The 16409-nt window shown below is 46.3% G+C and overlaps 1 protein-coding gene across 1 annotated transcript in view; it reads left to right on the top strand.

Moving 5' to 3' along the window:
- Positions 1-16409, top strand: part of LOC121554189 (IgGFc-binding protein-like) — a 145931-nt gene that overhangs the window by 20247 nt on the left and 109275 nt on the right. Inside the window, 19 exon segments of the mRNA XM_045211778.1 lie at positions 949-1097; positions 1466-1594; positions 1828-1966; positions 2258-2399; positions 2827-3026; positions 3202-3340; positions 3539-3637; positions 3910-4100; positions 6200-6329; positions 7036-7280; positions 8421-8569; positions 8937-9065; positions 9251-9389; positions 9681-9826; positions 10249-10447; positions 10621-10759; positions 10958-11056; positions 11330-11388; positions 11390-11521. Coding sequence (XP_045067713.1) covers positions 949-1097; positions 1466-1594; positions 1828-1966; positions 2258-2399; positions 2827-3026; positions 3202-3340; positions 3539-3637; positions 3910-4100; positions 6200-6329; positions 7036-7280; positions 8421-8569; positions 8937-9065; positions 9251-9389; positions 9681-9826; positions 10249-10447; positions 10621-10759; positions 10958-11056; positions 11330-11388; positions 11390-11521 — 2754 coding nt within the window.

Raw genomic sequence — 16409 nt, 5'->3', positions numbered from 1 at the left:
AGGGAAATTCCTGAGCAGCATTAAATATATTGAACAAAAATATAAAGGAAACATATAAAGTGCTGCTCCCATTTTTAATGAGATGAAATATATGATCCCAGAAATGTTCCATACGCACAAAAAGCTTATTTATTTGAATTGTTATGCACAAATTTGTGTACATCCCTGTTAGTGAGCATTTCATCCTTTGTCAAGATAAGGCATTCACATGACAGGTGTGGTATTTCAAGAAGCGGATTAAACAGCATGATCATTACACAGGTGTACCTTGTGCTGGGGACAATAAAAGGCCACTCTAAAATGTGCAGTTTTGTCAAATAACACAATGCCAGAGGTGTCTCAAGTCTTTATGGAGCGTGCAATTGTCATGCTGACTGCTGGAGTGCCCACCAGAGCTGTTTCCAGAGAACTGAATGTTCATTTCTCTACCATAAGCCACCTCCAACGTCGTTTTAGAGAATTTGGTGGTACGTCCAACCGGCCTCACAAACGCAAACCATGTGTAACCACACCAACCCAGGACCTCCACATCTGGCTTCTTCACCTGCGGGATCGTCAGAGGGGGGATGGGGTGTGCTCAGGAGTATTTCTGTCTGTAGTAAAACCCCTTTGTAGGGACAAACTCATTGGCTGGGTCTGGCTCCCCAGTGGGTTTACCTAGCTGCCAAGTGGATGGACCTATGCCCTCCCATGCCCACCCATGGCTGCGCCCCTGCCCAGTCATGTGAAATCCATTGATTAGGGCCTAATTATTTTTTTTCAATTGACTGATTTCCTTATTTGAACTAAATCTCAGTAAAATCTTTGAAATTGTTGCATGTTGCGTTAATTTCTTTGTTCATTATACATAAAATTCATGCAAAACACAGACACTGGACAGCTTAAAAAGAGGAAAGCTAAAAAGCATGCCCCTCACTAACCCATGTCTGTGTCCTCTTCTCCTCCTAGTTGAATGGTACCAATGTGAACATCCCACTGACACCAGCTACAGGCGTGTCTGTTTTGAAGTCTGGTAAACACTACACTGTAGCCATGGACTTTGGTGTGACCGTACGATATGACGGAAACCACTACATGGACATCAAAGTCATCAAGGAGTGAGTCAAAACTGCTTCACACACACACTGAAGAAAGAGAACATACAAACACTAAAGAGAACAAACACACTGAGCTAGAGAGAGAGAGAGAGAGAGAGAGAGAGAGAGAGAGAGAGAGAGAGAGAGAGAGAGAGAGAGAGAGAGAGAGAGAGAGAGACCAAAAATGGGGTCTATGCAGCTTGGTTTCCCTATTACAGTTTTGGTGACCCCGACATGATATACCCTAAAAATAGCTATAATAACACAACACAAAACATAGAAACCAAATAGAATCTTCTCACATTGTAATATTTTTATTTTATAAAGTTGTCATTACAATGCTTGAGAAAATCCTTGACTCATAGGCCAATTTTCTCCTCTGTATTCAGCTATAAAGACAAGCTGTGTGGACTGTGTGGAGACTACAATGGAAACTCCAAAGATGACTTCAGGAAACCAGACGGTTCTCTGACCACCAACCCCAATGACTTTGGACACAGCTGGGTCACAGATCCCAAGTTAGTCTTGCCACCATTTACACACACACACACACACACACACACACACACACACACACACACACACACACACACACACACACACACACACACACACAGACAGACACACAGACAGACACAGACACAGACACAGACACAGACACAGACACAGACACAGACACAGACACAGACACAGACACACACACACACACAGGCACTCACATACAACTGATTCACTCTGTCTCTCACTCCAGTTGTAACAAGAAGCCCAACACCACCGTCCCAGGCTGTACTGATGATGAACTGGACAGGTATGAGAGCTCTGGCTACTGCGGCATGCTACTGGACAAGAACGGACCGTTCGCTGTCTGTCACCCCAAGGTCAACCCCAATGTGAGTAACTACCGTAATGTGTGGTATATAGCGTCTTACCCCAATGTGTGTAATTACTGTAATGTATGGTGTATAGGTTCTTTACGATAAAAGAAAGTTTGTTTAATGTGTGAAATCTCACTCCCAAGAAAGGCATTTTGTAAATGTATAGACACATTTAGTTTAGGAATGTTTAAATACGTTTTATACAATTTCATTCAATGAACTTTATTTTTGCACGTAAGTAACCAAAACCTCCAAGCTTTGTGAGCAAATCGATGACACGTGTACCTTTATGTGTGTCTATTTCAGAGTTTCTTCCAGGACTGTCTGTTTGACCTGTGCGAGCTGGATGGTGCTCAACCCATTCTGTGTGAGTCCATCGAGTCCTACGTCAACGAGTGTCAGGACCGAGGAGTCACCATCGGAACCTGGAGGAACAGCACTTTCTGCCGTGAGTATTGATCAGTGTTGGGGTCAATTCCATTTAAATTCCAGTCATTTCAGAAAATAAACCAAATTCTCATTCCAAATATTCCTCACTAAAAAGCATTAAAGATAATGGAAATTGGTATTTCGATGTACTTCCTGAATTGACTGGAATTGCAGTGGAATTGACCCCAACCCTGGAACAGATACATGTTATACATGATAATAACAAGGAAGAGACGGATATTGATGATGAAGATGGAAATTGTAGTGATTAATATAATAATCATTCATTCACTCACCAAAGACCCTGCTGCTATTAGCACGTCAAAGACCAAACAATCCACTCAAACAGTACTATTCCGTATAATCAACAAATTCATTACTAAGCGACAGTCATGTTTTAAAGTAGACCTATCTCCTAATGTCTCCTCTTCCCTCCTTCTCTCCAGCTCTGACATGCCCCCCCAACAGTCAGTACGTGCCCTGTGCCGCCCCTTGTCAGCCCACCTGTGCCTCCAGACCCCCCACGGGGTGTGATGCTCCCTGTTCAGAGGGTTGTGTGTGTGACCCTGGTTATATCCTCAGCGCCGGGAAGTGTGTCAAAGAGAACTCCTGTGGATGCAAACACACCAACGGACAATACTACGAGGTGAGTGTGTTGTGTGCGTGTTTGTGTGTTTATGTGTGTGTGTCAAGTGATGGACATAGTGTGTGTGTGTGACGTGTATGTAACCAACCAGCAACCAATCACTGATTAACTATTGTCTCTCCCTCCATCTCTCCCCCTCCCTCCTTCCCTCCCTCTCCCCCCTCTCTCCCTCCAGCCTGGTGAGGAGTGGTACGTGGAGGACTGTCAGATGAAATGTTACTGTAACGCTCCCTTCGTCACCTGCAGTCCCTCTGATTGCCCTCCAATGCACGAGTGTAAGGTCCAGGGTGGAGAGCTGGACTGCTACCCTACAAGTAAGTCCCCTTACATAAACAGTCTGTACAAACACCCACAAATACTCAAAATGGTGTTTTGACGTCTGACGTGTTGGAAGTCAGGGTAGGTTACCAGGCTGTGATCATATGAGTTGACCAGACAGCACAAACTGATCTGAGACTAGGCTATAATGTCTCTCTCTCTTATATCTCATGATGTCTCCCTCTATCCCTCAGCCCCAACTACAGTCAAACCAACGACTCCCAAACCAACTACACCTAAACCAACTACTCCCAAGCCTACTACCCCAAAACCTCCAACCACAAAACCACCAGGTGAGATTAACAGACAATCACCTGTTCTCATTCTCACGATCAGATTCAGAATCCAATTTCTGTATTCGCACAAATCGATGAATTGGTTACCTAATAATTCCTGATATGAACCCCTTGTCTCCCTTCCACCCCACCCCCTTATCCTCTCTTCTTTGCCTTTCTCCCTCCCTCTCTCCCCCACACCCAATCCTCCTCTCCCTCTCTCCCCCCAACCCATTCTCCTCTCCCTCTCCCCCCCCACCCCATTCTCCTCTCCATCTCTCCCCCAATAGTGACGTGCCCTCCCAATGCTGAGTACATAGAGTGTGGCCCAGCCTGCATCCCCAGCTGTAAGGAACCCTCCACCAACTGCACTGGCTCCTGTATCAGTGCGTGTTTCTGTAAGCCAGGCTTCGTGTTCAAAGGCAGACGCTGTGTCCCCATAGAAACCTGTGGCTGTCTGGAGGGAGGTGACTACTATGAGGTACGAGACCATCTGGGATTGTTAGTCTGTGGTTAAGAATGTACAATATGATAGAATATGACACAATTCAATGTGATATACAATATTATATGTGATATACCATACGGAATACCATACGATATATGATACACTATATACGATGTGATACACAATAACATACGATATCATATGATACACTACTTTTACTGTCCAGAATGTCCACTCACATGGAAATGGATGTTGCTCAGGTCAGCACATCACCAATGTGACCAACCGCCACGATTCGGTCTTATGTTGCAACATTTTAAAATGTATTTTTTTTACATTGGTTGAAAATAGAGGCTCAGAGCTAGAAAATTGTATATCATACACTGCAGTTCAGGAACAATGTGAAAGTAATTCTGCTTTGAAAGTTGATAAACTTGTAACCCCACTTTTGACAAAATGGCCCTTGAATGTTTTGGGACACCTACTGGAGAGTTCTTCTTTGTGTACACCCATTCAGCATCGTTCACACCCTCTTAAGCCTTAGCCCCACCCATCTCCTTAAGGATTCACATGTGAGGCCATGTGCTAAACAGTGAGGACGGTAGTGTACAACCAAATATTTCAAGACTAAAGGCTGGTTTATACTAATTCTATCGACATGTCTGTATACAGTTGTCGCAATGACATCATGAACATTCTATTGTCGTTGTTGTTATGAAAAAGTATGAACCAAAAATGAAAGTCTGCATGACATCAGCAGCCTGGGGGTCCAAAACAGCAGTATCCCACTGGCTATAAGGTGAATGCACCAATTTGTAAGTCGCTCTGGATAAGACCGTCTGCTAAATGACGTAAATGTTAAATGTAAATGTAAATAAACACATCAGTTTAAAAATGAATTTAGTATATGTCAATCTAGCAAACCAGGCAACTAAAAGCAACTTTCTAAACTATGTTTTTGGTTCGTTTCTAGCTTGTTAGAAGGTGTAAACGGTACAGTGAAAAGGTTACTTGCATAGTGGAGTCTTTTGTTTAGTCATGTAGCTAGCTAGCTAGTTAAACAACAAACCATAATCCCAACTCTTAACATTACTACCCTGCGTGAATCTACAGTTAGCTAAAGCTAACCAACTAGCTAGGTTTAATGTTAGATAGCGATCTAACATTAGGCCATAACTAGCAATGCAAATGGCTCTGAGATACGAATAACATTACTACACAAATCAAACATGCAACATTAGCTAGCGAGCAAGCCAGCCAGCCAGCCAGCTAATGTTAGCTAGATAACATTAGCTTTAACTTGCAATGAAAATGACTTTCTGCCAAAATTAGAAATGTATAATATCTGAAAATGTAAATAGCTAGACTTTCTTACATGGATGAACACTTTTCCCTCTCTGTCACGGATGCCATGGTTGCCCTTAGTTTGAAGATGTAATCCAGAAAGGTGTTTTATACAACAGCCTTTTGTGTTCTCTTTTCGACTCCCTCCGCATTTCCAATCAAACGCCAGACATTTCTCCATCTCCTTAGCTATCATACTCTGCTTCCACAGGGCATTCCACTGTTTTTTAAACTCGGTCCTCCAGAAATTGGAGAGCCTTAGCAACACTTGTGCAGTTCTTTCGGATACCTTTCAACTAAGCCACTTTAGAAAGGATTATCTACACATACTAAATAGCTTGTTATAGACAGAAGTGTGCTAAATGGCAGACAAATCCAAACTCATCTCTCGGCATGTCCAGCCCATCCATTATCGCAGCCAATCATGGGTAGTGGAGAAGTTCCTGTCTTTGTCGTGGCTAAACCAACTAGGCTTGTAATTTCACAATTTTATTTGTTTTAAGTGATAGCATATACGTTTGTTTTTAAGGCACATGAAAGTTCACCTGTTCCAGAAGGCATTTCTGCCAAAGAATGCATTTTGATTTTTAAAAAAATGCCTCTCCTGTGATGTAGTGATGGGCGACATAGGCCTAGTGTCCTGAAACGAGTCACAAATATCTTTTAAAAAGGACCAACGACGCAAGGAACACACACATACATTCACAGAATGCACAAATAAACAAAAAAAATGTATATTATCTAACAACATGTTAATAATTCCTCTCTCCCTGTCTCTTTCCTTTTAGCCAGGAGAGATCATCTTTGGTGACGGCTGCTCCAAGCTGTGTCGTTGTGCCGGAAACTACACCCTGGACTGTGTGGACAACTCCTGCTCTCCCACGGAGGAGTGCCGCAATGGTGCATGCTATCCTAAAGGTACTGTTATCTGAGTTATAATGACTTGTATTAGCTGAGTTATCATAACTTGTATTAGCCCAGTTATTATAACTTGTAATAGATCAGTTATCATAACTTGTATTAGCTCAGTTATCATAACTTGTAAAAGCTCAGTTATCATAACTTGTATTAGCTGAGTTGTCGTAATTTGTATTAGCTCAGTTATCATACCTTGTATTAGCTGTGTTATCATAACTTGTATTAGCTGAGTTATCATAACTTCTATTACCTCAGATATCATAAGTTGTATTAGCTCAGTTATTGTATTAGCTAAGTTATCATAACTTGTATTAACTGTGTTATAATAACTTGTATTATCTCAGTTATCTTAACTTGAATTAGCTCACTTATCATAACTTGTATTAGGTCACTTATAATAACTTGTATAAAGATGAAAGGTTCTTAGAATCAATTATATTGTTAAGGAGTACCATCGTGAAACCCTTGGAAACATCCAACTTACAGTAAAGTGGATTGTTCCTAGAGTTTGATTCCTAGCTATGCAAACACACAGCCATATATACAGTAAACATGTATTATCTGTGGCTTGGAGAACACTATTTACATAATGTCAGGCATCACTTGGTGAAAAAACGAACCCAAACTATGTGAACACTGAGTCAGTATTCTTTCCACCAGCCAATTACTAATCTCACTCACAACTTTATATCACTATTCCCCCCAGCCACCTCTACCTGTGTAGCATCTAGCGACCCTCACTACACCACCTTCGACAAGAAGAAGTACAACTTCATGGGGAACTGCAGCTACCTGATGTCAGAGCCCTGTAACCACACGTCAGTGCCTCACTACGAGGTGCATGCCGACAATGAAAACCGCTTCAACAAACCAACCATCTCCTACCTGAAGGCTGTGCATGTGTATGTGCGCAGCGTGAAGATCTCCATCCTGAAGGGAGGCACAGTGCAGGTGAGAACGAGAGGGATTGATGGAGGGATGGGGTTGGGGGTAGAGAGAGAGAGAGAACGAGAGAGATGGAGATAGATAAGAATGACATTTGAAAATGTTAAAAAACGTAACAATGGCAACAAATACTGATAAAATGCAGAGCCGATGTAAAGTAACATACAAAGTCAGGAACAGGAATAAATCTTTATTGTCACCAAAGGGAAATTCCTGAGCAGCATTAAATATATTGAACAAAAATATAAAGGAAACATGTAAAGTGCTGCTCCCATTTTTAATGAGATGAAATATATGATCCCAGAAATGTTCCATACGCACAAAAAGCTTACTTATTTGAATTGTTATGCACAAATTTGTGTACATCCCTGTTAGTGAGCATTTCATCCTTTGTCAAGATAATGCATTCACATGACAGGTGTGGTATTTCAAGAAGCGGATTAAACAGCATGATCATTACACAGGTGTACCTTGTGCTGGGGACAATAAAAGGCCACTCTAAAATATGCAGTTTTGTCAAATAACACAATGCCAGAGGTGTCTCAAGTCTTTATGGAGCGTGCAATTGTCATGCTGACTGCTGGAGTGCCCACCAGAGCTGTTTCCAGAGAACTGAATGTTCATTTCTCTACCATAAGCCACCTCCAACGTCGTTTTAGAGAATTTGGTGGTACGTCCAACCGGCCTCACAAACGCAAACCATGTGTAACCACGCCAACCCAGGACCTCCACATCTGGCTTCTTCACCTGCGGGATCGTCAGGGGGATGGGGAGTGCTCAGGAGTATTTCTGTCTGTAGTAAAACCCCTTTGTAGGGACAAACTCATTGGCTAGGTCTGGCTCCCCAGTGGGTTTACCTAGCTGCCAAGTGGATGGGCCTATGCCCTCCCAGGCCCACCCATGGCTGCGCCCCTGCCCAGTCATGTGAAATCCATTGATTAGGGCCTAATTAATTTTTTTCAATTGACTGATTTCCTTATTTGAACTAAAACTCAGTAAAATCTTTGAAATTGTTGCATGTTGCGTTAATTTCTTTGTTCATTATACATAAAATTCATGCAAAACACAGACACTGGACAGCTTAAAAGAGGAAAGCTAAAAGCATGCCCCTCACTAACCCATGTCTGTGTCCTCTTCTCCTCCTAGTTGAATGGTACCAATGTGAACATCCCACTGACACCAGCTACAGGCGTGTCTGTTTTGAAGTCTGGTAAACACTACACTGTAGCCATGGACTTTGGTGTGACCGTACGATATGACGGAAACCACTACATGGACATCAAAGTCATCAAGGAGTGAGTCAAAACTGCTTCACACACACACTGAAGAAAGAGAACATACAAACACTAAAGAGAACACACACACTGAGCTAGAGAGAGAGAGAGAGAGAGAGAGAGAGAGAGAGAGAGAGAGAGAGAGAGAGAGAGAGAGAGAGAGAGAGAGAGAGAGAGACCAAAAATGGGGTCTATGCAGCTTGGTTTCCTATTACAGTTTTGGTGACCCCGACATGATATACCCTAAAAATAGCTATAATAACACAACACAAAACATAGAAACCAAATAGAATCTTCTCACATTGTAATATTTTTATTTTATAAAGTTGTCATTACAATGCTTGAGAAAATCCTTGACTCATAGGCCAATTTTCTCCTCTGTATTCAGCTATAAAGACAAGCTGTGTGGACTGTGTGGAGACTACAATGGAAACTCCAAAGATGACTTCAGGAAACCAGACGGTTCTCTGACCACCAACCCCAATGACTTTGGACACAGCTGGGTCACAGATCCCAAGTTAGTCTTGCCACCATTTACGCACACACACACACACACACACACACACACACAAACACACACACACAAACACACACACACAGACAGACACACAGACAGACACAGACACAGACACAGACACAGACACACACACACACACACACAGGCACTCACATACAACTGATTCACTCTGTCTCTCACTCCAGTTGTAACAAGAAGCCCAACACCACCGTCCCAGGCTGTACTGATGATGAACTGGACAGGTATGAGAGCTCTGGCTACTGCGGCATGCTACTGGACAAGAACGGACCGTTCGCTGTCTGTCACCCCAAGGTCAACCCCAATGTGAGTAACTACCGTAATGTGTGGTATATAGCGTCTTACCCCAATGTGTGTAATTACTGTAATGTATGGTGTATAGGTTCTTTACGATAAAAGAAAGTTTGTTTAATGTGTGAAATCTCACTCCCAAGAAAGACATTTTGTAAATGTATAGACACATTTAGTTTAGGAATGTTTAAATACGTTTTATACAATTTCATTCAATGAACTTTATTTTTGCACGTAAGTAACCAAAACTTCCAAGCTTTGTGAGCAAATCGATGACACGTGTACCTTTATGTGTGTCTATTTCAGAGTTTCTTCCAGGACTGTCTGTTTGACCTGTGCGAGTTGGATGGTGCTCAACCCATTCTGTGTGAGTCCATCGAGTCCTACGTCAACGAGTGTCAGGACCGAGGAGTCACCATCGGAACCTGGAGGAACAGCACTTTCTGCCGTGAGTATTGATCAGTGTTGGGGTCAATTCCATTTAAATTCCAGTCATTTCAGAAAATAAACAAATTCTCATTCCAAATATTCCTCACTAAAAAGCATTAAAGATAATGGAAATTGGTATTTCGATGTACTTCCTGAATTGACTGGAATTGCAGTGGAATTGACCCCAACCCTGGAACAGATACATGTTATACATGATAATAACAAGGAAGAGACGGATATTGATGATGAAGATGGAAATTGTAGTGATTAATATAATAATCATTCATTCACTCACCAAAGACCCTGCTGCTATTAGCACGTCAAAGACCAAACAATCCACTCAAACAGTACTATTCCGTATAATCAACAAATTCATTACTAAGCGACAGTCATGTTTTAAAGTAGACCTATCTCCTAATGTCTCCTCTTCCCTCCTTCTCTCCAGCTCTGACATGCCCCCCAACAGTCAGTACGTGCCCTGTGCCGCCCCTTGTCAGCCCACCTGTGCCTCCAGACCCCCCACGGGGTGTGATGCTCCCTGTTCAGAGGGTTGTGTGTGTGACCCTGGTTATATCCTCAGCGCCGGGAAGTGTGTCAAAGAGAACTCTTGTGGCTGCAAACACACCAACGGACAGTACTACGAGGTGAGTGTGTTGTGTTTGTGTGTTTATGTGTGTGTGTCAAGTGATGGACATAGTGTGTGTGTGTGACGTGTATGTAACCAACCAGCAACCAATCACTGATTAACTTTTGTCTCTCCCTCCATCTCTCCCCCTCCCTCCCTCCTTCCCTCCCTCTCCCCCCTCTCTCCCTCCAGCCTGGTGAGGAGTGGTACGTGGAGGACTGTCAGATGAAATGTTACTGTAACGCTCCCTTCGTCACCTGCAGTCCCTCTGATTGCCCTCCAATGCACGAGTGTAAGGTCCAGGGTGGAGAGCTGGACTGCTACCCTACAAGTAAGTCCCCTTACATAAACAGTCTGTACAAACACCCACAAATACTCAAAATTGTGTTTTGACGTCTGACGTGTTGGAAGTCAGGGTAGGTTACCAGGCTGTGATCATATGAGTTGACCAGACAGCACAAACTGATCTGAGACTAGGCTATAATGTCTCTCTCTCTTATATCTCATGATGTCTCCCTCTATCCCTCAGCCCCAACTACAGTCAAACCAACTACTCCCAAACCAACTACACCTAAACCAACTACTCCCAAGCCTACTACCCCAAAACCTCCAACCACAAAACCACCAGGTGAGATTAACAGACAATCACCTGTTCTCATTCTCACGATCAGATTCAGAATCCAATTTCTGTATTCGCACAAATCGATGAATTGATTACCTAATCATTCCTGATATTAACCCCTTGTCTCCTTTCCACCCCAACCCCTTATCACCTCTTCTTTGCCTTTCTCCCTCCCTCTCTCCCCCACACCCAATCCTCCTCTCCCTCTCTCCCCCTAACCCATTCTCCTCTCCCTCTCCCCCCCCCACCCCATTCTCCTCTCCATCTCTCCCCCAATAGTGACGTGCCCTCCCAATGCTGAGTACATAGAGTGTGGCCCAGCCTGCATCCCCAGCTGTAAGGGAACCCTCCACCAACTGCACTGGCTCCTGTATCAGTGCGTGTTTCTGTAAGCCAGGCTTCGTGTTCAAAGGCAGACGCTGTGTCCCCATAGAAACCTGTGGCTGTCTGGAGGGAGGTGACTACTATGAGGTACGAGACCATCTGGGATTGTTAGTCTGTGGTTAAGAATGTACAATATGATAGAATATGACACAATTCAATGTGATATACAATATTATATGTGATATACCATACGGAATACCATACGATATATGATACACTATATACGATGTGATACACAATAACATACGATATCATATGATACACTACTTTTACTGTCCAGAATGTCCACTCACATGGAAATTGATGTTGCTCAGGTCAGCACATCACCAATGTGACCAACCGCCTCGATTCGGTCTTATGTTGCAAAATTTTAAATTGTATTTTTTTACATTGGTTGAAAATAGAGGCTCAGAGCTAGAAAATGGTATATCATACACTGCAGTTCAGGAACAATGCGAAAGTAATTCTGCTTTGAAAGTTGATAAACTTGTAACCCCACTTTTGAGAAAATGGCCCTTGAATGTTTTGGGACACCTACTGAAGAGTTCTTCTTTGTGTACACCCATTCAGCATCGTTCACACCCTCTTAAGCCTTAGCCCCACCCATCTCCTTAAGGATTGTGAGGCCATGTGCTAAACAGTGAGGACGGTAGTGTACAACCAAATATTTCAAGACTAAAGGCTGGTTTATACTAATTCTATCGACCTGTCTGTATACAGTTGTCGCAATGACATCATGAACATTCTATTGTCGTTGTTGTTATGAAAAAGTATGAACCAAAAATGAAAGTCTGCATGACATCAGCAGCCTGGGGGTCCAAAATAGCATAACTGGTGCATTTCAACAGCAATATCCCACTGGCTATAAGGTGAATGTGTCACGGTGCTGTGTAGGTGTGGTGTAGAATCAGGCGCAGGCAGCAGAGGATAAGTCCAACAAGACTTTACTGAAGCACAAAAATATATCCAAAACAGCCCGGAGGCAAAAGGACGCACACAGGCGTAAATGCGAGCGCACACACAGGTGCGTAAACTCTCCTAAACACACAAGGAGGCAATGAAGGAAAATAGCGTACCGACACGGGTAGCGCAACCACGACATGAACAATTACACACAACACTAACCTAACAACAAGGAAACTAAATAGGGTGCTAATTGAGACCTAACACAAAACAGGTGTGACTAACAGACAAAACCAAACAAACAAGAAACATAGAGCGGTGGCAGCTAGAACTCCGGAGACGACGACCGGCGAAACCTGCCCGAACAAGGAGGAGGAGCCGCCTCGGCCGAAACCGTGACAGTACCCCCCCCCTGACGCGCGGCTCCAGCCGCGCTGCGCCTCCGGCCTCGGGGACGACCAGGGGGACGCGGAGCAGGGCGCGCAGGATGACCACGATGGAATTCGGTCATCAGGGAAGGATCCAGAATGTCCCTCCTTGGCACCCCAGCACCGCTCCTCCGGACCGCACTCCCTCCCACTCCACGAGATATTGGAGACCCCCCATCCGGCGTCTCGAATCCAGGATGGTCCGAACCGTGTACGCCGGAGCCCCCTCGATGTCCAACGGGGCGGAGGAGTCTCCTCGATCTCAAAGTCCTGGAGTGGGCCAGCTACCACCGGCCTGAGGAGAGACACATGGAACGAGGGGTTAATATTCTTGTAATCAATAGGTAGTTCTAACCTGTAACTCACCTCGTTCAATCTCCTCAGGACTTTAAAAGGCCCCACAAACCGCCGACCCAGCTTCCGGCAGGGCAGGCGGAGGGGCAGGTTTCTGGTTGAGAGCCAGACTCGATCTCCAGGTGCGTACACTGGCCCCTCACTGCGGTGTAGGTCGGCGCTCGTCTTCTGTCGACGTATGGCACGCTGCAGATGGACGTGTGCAGCGTCCCCACGTCTCCTCCGAGCGCCGCACCCACTCATCCACAGCGGGGACCTCGATCTGGCTCTCATGCCACGGTGCCAGAACCGGCTGGTACCCTAATACACACTGGAAAGGGGTTAGTTGGGTGGAGGAGTGGCGGAGAGAGTTCTGTGCCATCTCGGCCCAGGGCACATATCTCGCCCACTCCTCCGGCCGGCCCTGGCAATATGACCTCAGAAACCTACCCACATCCTGGTTGACTCGTTCAACCTGCCCATTACTCTCCGGGTAGTAACCCGAGGTAAGGCTCACCGAGACCCCCAAACGTTCCATAAATGCTCTCCAGACTCTGGAGGTAAACTGGGGGCCTCGATCGGACACTATATCCTCGGGCACCCCATAATGCCGGAAGACGTGAGTAAATAGAGCCTCAGCGGTCTGTAGGGCCGTAGGGAAGACCCGGCATGGGAAGGAGACGACAGGCCTTCGAGAACCGATCCACAACGACCAGGATGGTGGTATTCCCCTGTGAGGAGGGAAGATCGGTAACAAAATCCACCGAGAGGTGAGACCAGGGTCGTTGTGGAACGGGCAGGGGCTGTAATTTACCCCTGGGCAAGTGTCTGGGCGCCTTACACTGGGCACACACTGAGCAGGATGAGACATAAACCCTCACATCCCTGGCTAACGTTGGCCACCAGTACTTCGTACTAAGGCAGTGCACTGTCCGGCCAATACCCGGATGTCCAGAGGAGGGGGACGTGTGAGCCCAATAAATCAGCCGATCCCGGACCTCGAGCGGGGACGTACACCCGACCCACCGGACACTGTGGAGGACTAGGCTCGGTGCGCAACGCCCGCTCGATCTCCGCATCGACCTCCCACACCACCGGTGCCACCAGACAAGACTCCGGTAGTATGGGAATGGACTCCACGCACCTCTCCTCCGTGTCATACCGACGGGACAGAGCATCTGCCTTCCCGTTCTGGGACCCAGGGATGTAAGTGATCTTGAACACAAACCGGGCGAGAAACATGGTCCATCGAGCCTGGCGAGGGTTCAGTCTCCTAGCTGCCCGAATGTATTCCAGGTTACGATGGTCGGTCAGAATGAGGAAAGGGTGCTGAGCCCCCTCAAGCCAATGCCTCCACACCTTTAGGGCCTGTACTACGGCTAACAGCTCCCTGTCCCCTACGTCATAATTCCGCTCCGCCGGACTGAGCTTCTTAGAATAAAAAGCACAGGGGCGGAGCTTAGGTGGTGTACCGGATCGTTGAGAAAGAACTGCCCCGATACCGGCCTCAGACGCGTCCACCTCAACTTGGAAGGGTAAAGTGGGATCCGGGTGCGCCAACACCGGCGCCGAGGTAAACAGGTCCTTCAGTCTCCCAAAGGCCCTGTCCGCCTCAGCTGACCACTGCAAGCGCACCGGACCCCCTTCAGAAGAGACGTTATGGGAGCTGCCACCTGTCCAAAACCCCCGGATAAACCTCCGGTAGTAATTCGCAAAACCCAAGAACCGCTGCACCTCTTTAACCGTAGTTGGGGTTTGCCAATTACGCACGGCGGACACTCGGTCCACCTCCATTCTCACCCCTGACGCAGACAACTGGTAACCCAAAAAGGAAACTGACTCCTGGAAGAACAGACATTTCTCAGCTTTGACATACAGGTCATGCTCCAACAGTCTCCTCAATATCCTGCGCACCAGGGCTACATGTTCGGCCCGAGTAGCACTGTACACAAGAATATCATCTATGTACACCACTACTCCCTGCGCCTGCATGTCCCGGAAAAGTTTGTCTACAAACGATTGGAAGACTGATGGAGCATTCATTAACCCATATGGCATGACGAGATACTCGTAATGGCCGGAGGTAGTACTAAATGCTGTCTTCCACTCATCGCCCTCCCTAATGCGCACCAAGTTATATGCGCTCCTGAGATCCAATTTTGTGAAGAACCTTGCCCCGTGTAAGGACTCCGTCATGGTCCCAATCAGAGGAAGTGGATAGCTGTACTTCACCGTCACCTGATTGAGACCGCGGTAATCAATACACGGACGCAAACCTCCATCCTTTTTCTTCACAAAAAGAAGCTCGAGGACGCGGGAGAAGTGGAGGACCGTATGTACCCCTGTCTCAGAGACTCGGCAATGTAAGTCTCCATTGCCCTTTTCTCCTCCTGTGACAAAGGATACACATGGCTCACGGGAAGCGCTGCTCCTGTCTGGAGGTCTATCGCACAATCCCCTTGTCTATGAGGTGGCAACTGTGCCGCTCTGGTCTTACTGAACACGAGCGCCAAATCCTCATACTCAGGAGGAATGTGCAGTGCTGGCATCTGGTTCGGACTCTCCACCGAGGTCGCCCCTACGGAAACACCCAGACATAACCCCTCACACTGAGCAGACCACCCTTTAAGAGCCTTCTCTCGCCACGAAATAGTAGGATCATGGGTCATCAACCAGGGAAGCCCCAGTACCACCGGATACGCAGGAGAGTCGATCAGATAGAGTGGAATCGTCTCCTCATGACCCCCCTGCGTCATCATCCTAAGTGGCGCTGTGACCTCCCCAATCAACCCAGATCCTAACGGACGACTATCTAGGGCATGTACAGGAAAGGGTTTTCGACTGGAAGGAGGGGAATCCCTAACTTAACACAGAATCTCCGATCTACAAAATTCCCAGCTGCGCCTGAATCGACTAGCGCCTTATGCTGGGACCGAGGTGCAACCTGTGGGAAACAAACAGGTAAGGTAATGTGTCCGACAGAAAGCTCTGGGTAAGTAGGGCGCCTACTCACCTGGGTGGACTCCCCACTGTATGACCTGCTCTCTCCCCCACCAGGGGACCCTCCCCAGCACCTAGCCGCGGTGTGCCCTCCGCGCCCACACTTGGTGCAGGAGACTGCCCCCCTCGGGCTCCTACCTCTTCTCCCTCTAGCGCCAGCACCTCCAAGCTCCATCGGACACTGCTCGGAGGCGCTGGAGGATGGAATGGAAGGCCCCCACCTGGGACGTCCGCGGGTCGCCAGCAGGTTGTCCAGTCGAATGGCCATGTCCACCAGCTGGTCAAATGTTAGTGTAGTGTCCCTGCAGGCT

This window comes from Coregonus clupeaformis, chromosome 39 (genome assembly GCF_020615455.1).
Source record: "Coregonus clupeaformis isolate EN_2021a chromosome 39, ASM2061545v1, whole genome shotgun sequence".
Classification (NCBI taxonomy): domain Eukaryota; kingdom Metazoa; phylum Chordata; class Actinopteri; order Salmoniformes; family Salmonidae; genus Coregonus; species Coregonus clupeaformis.
The sequence above is the reverse complement of the archived record's forward strand: the minus strand, read 5'-3'. Positions and strand labels throughout refer to the sequence as shown.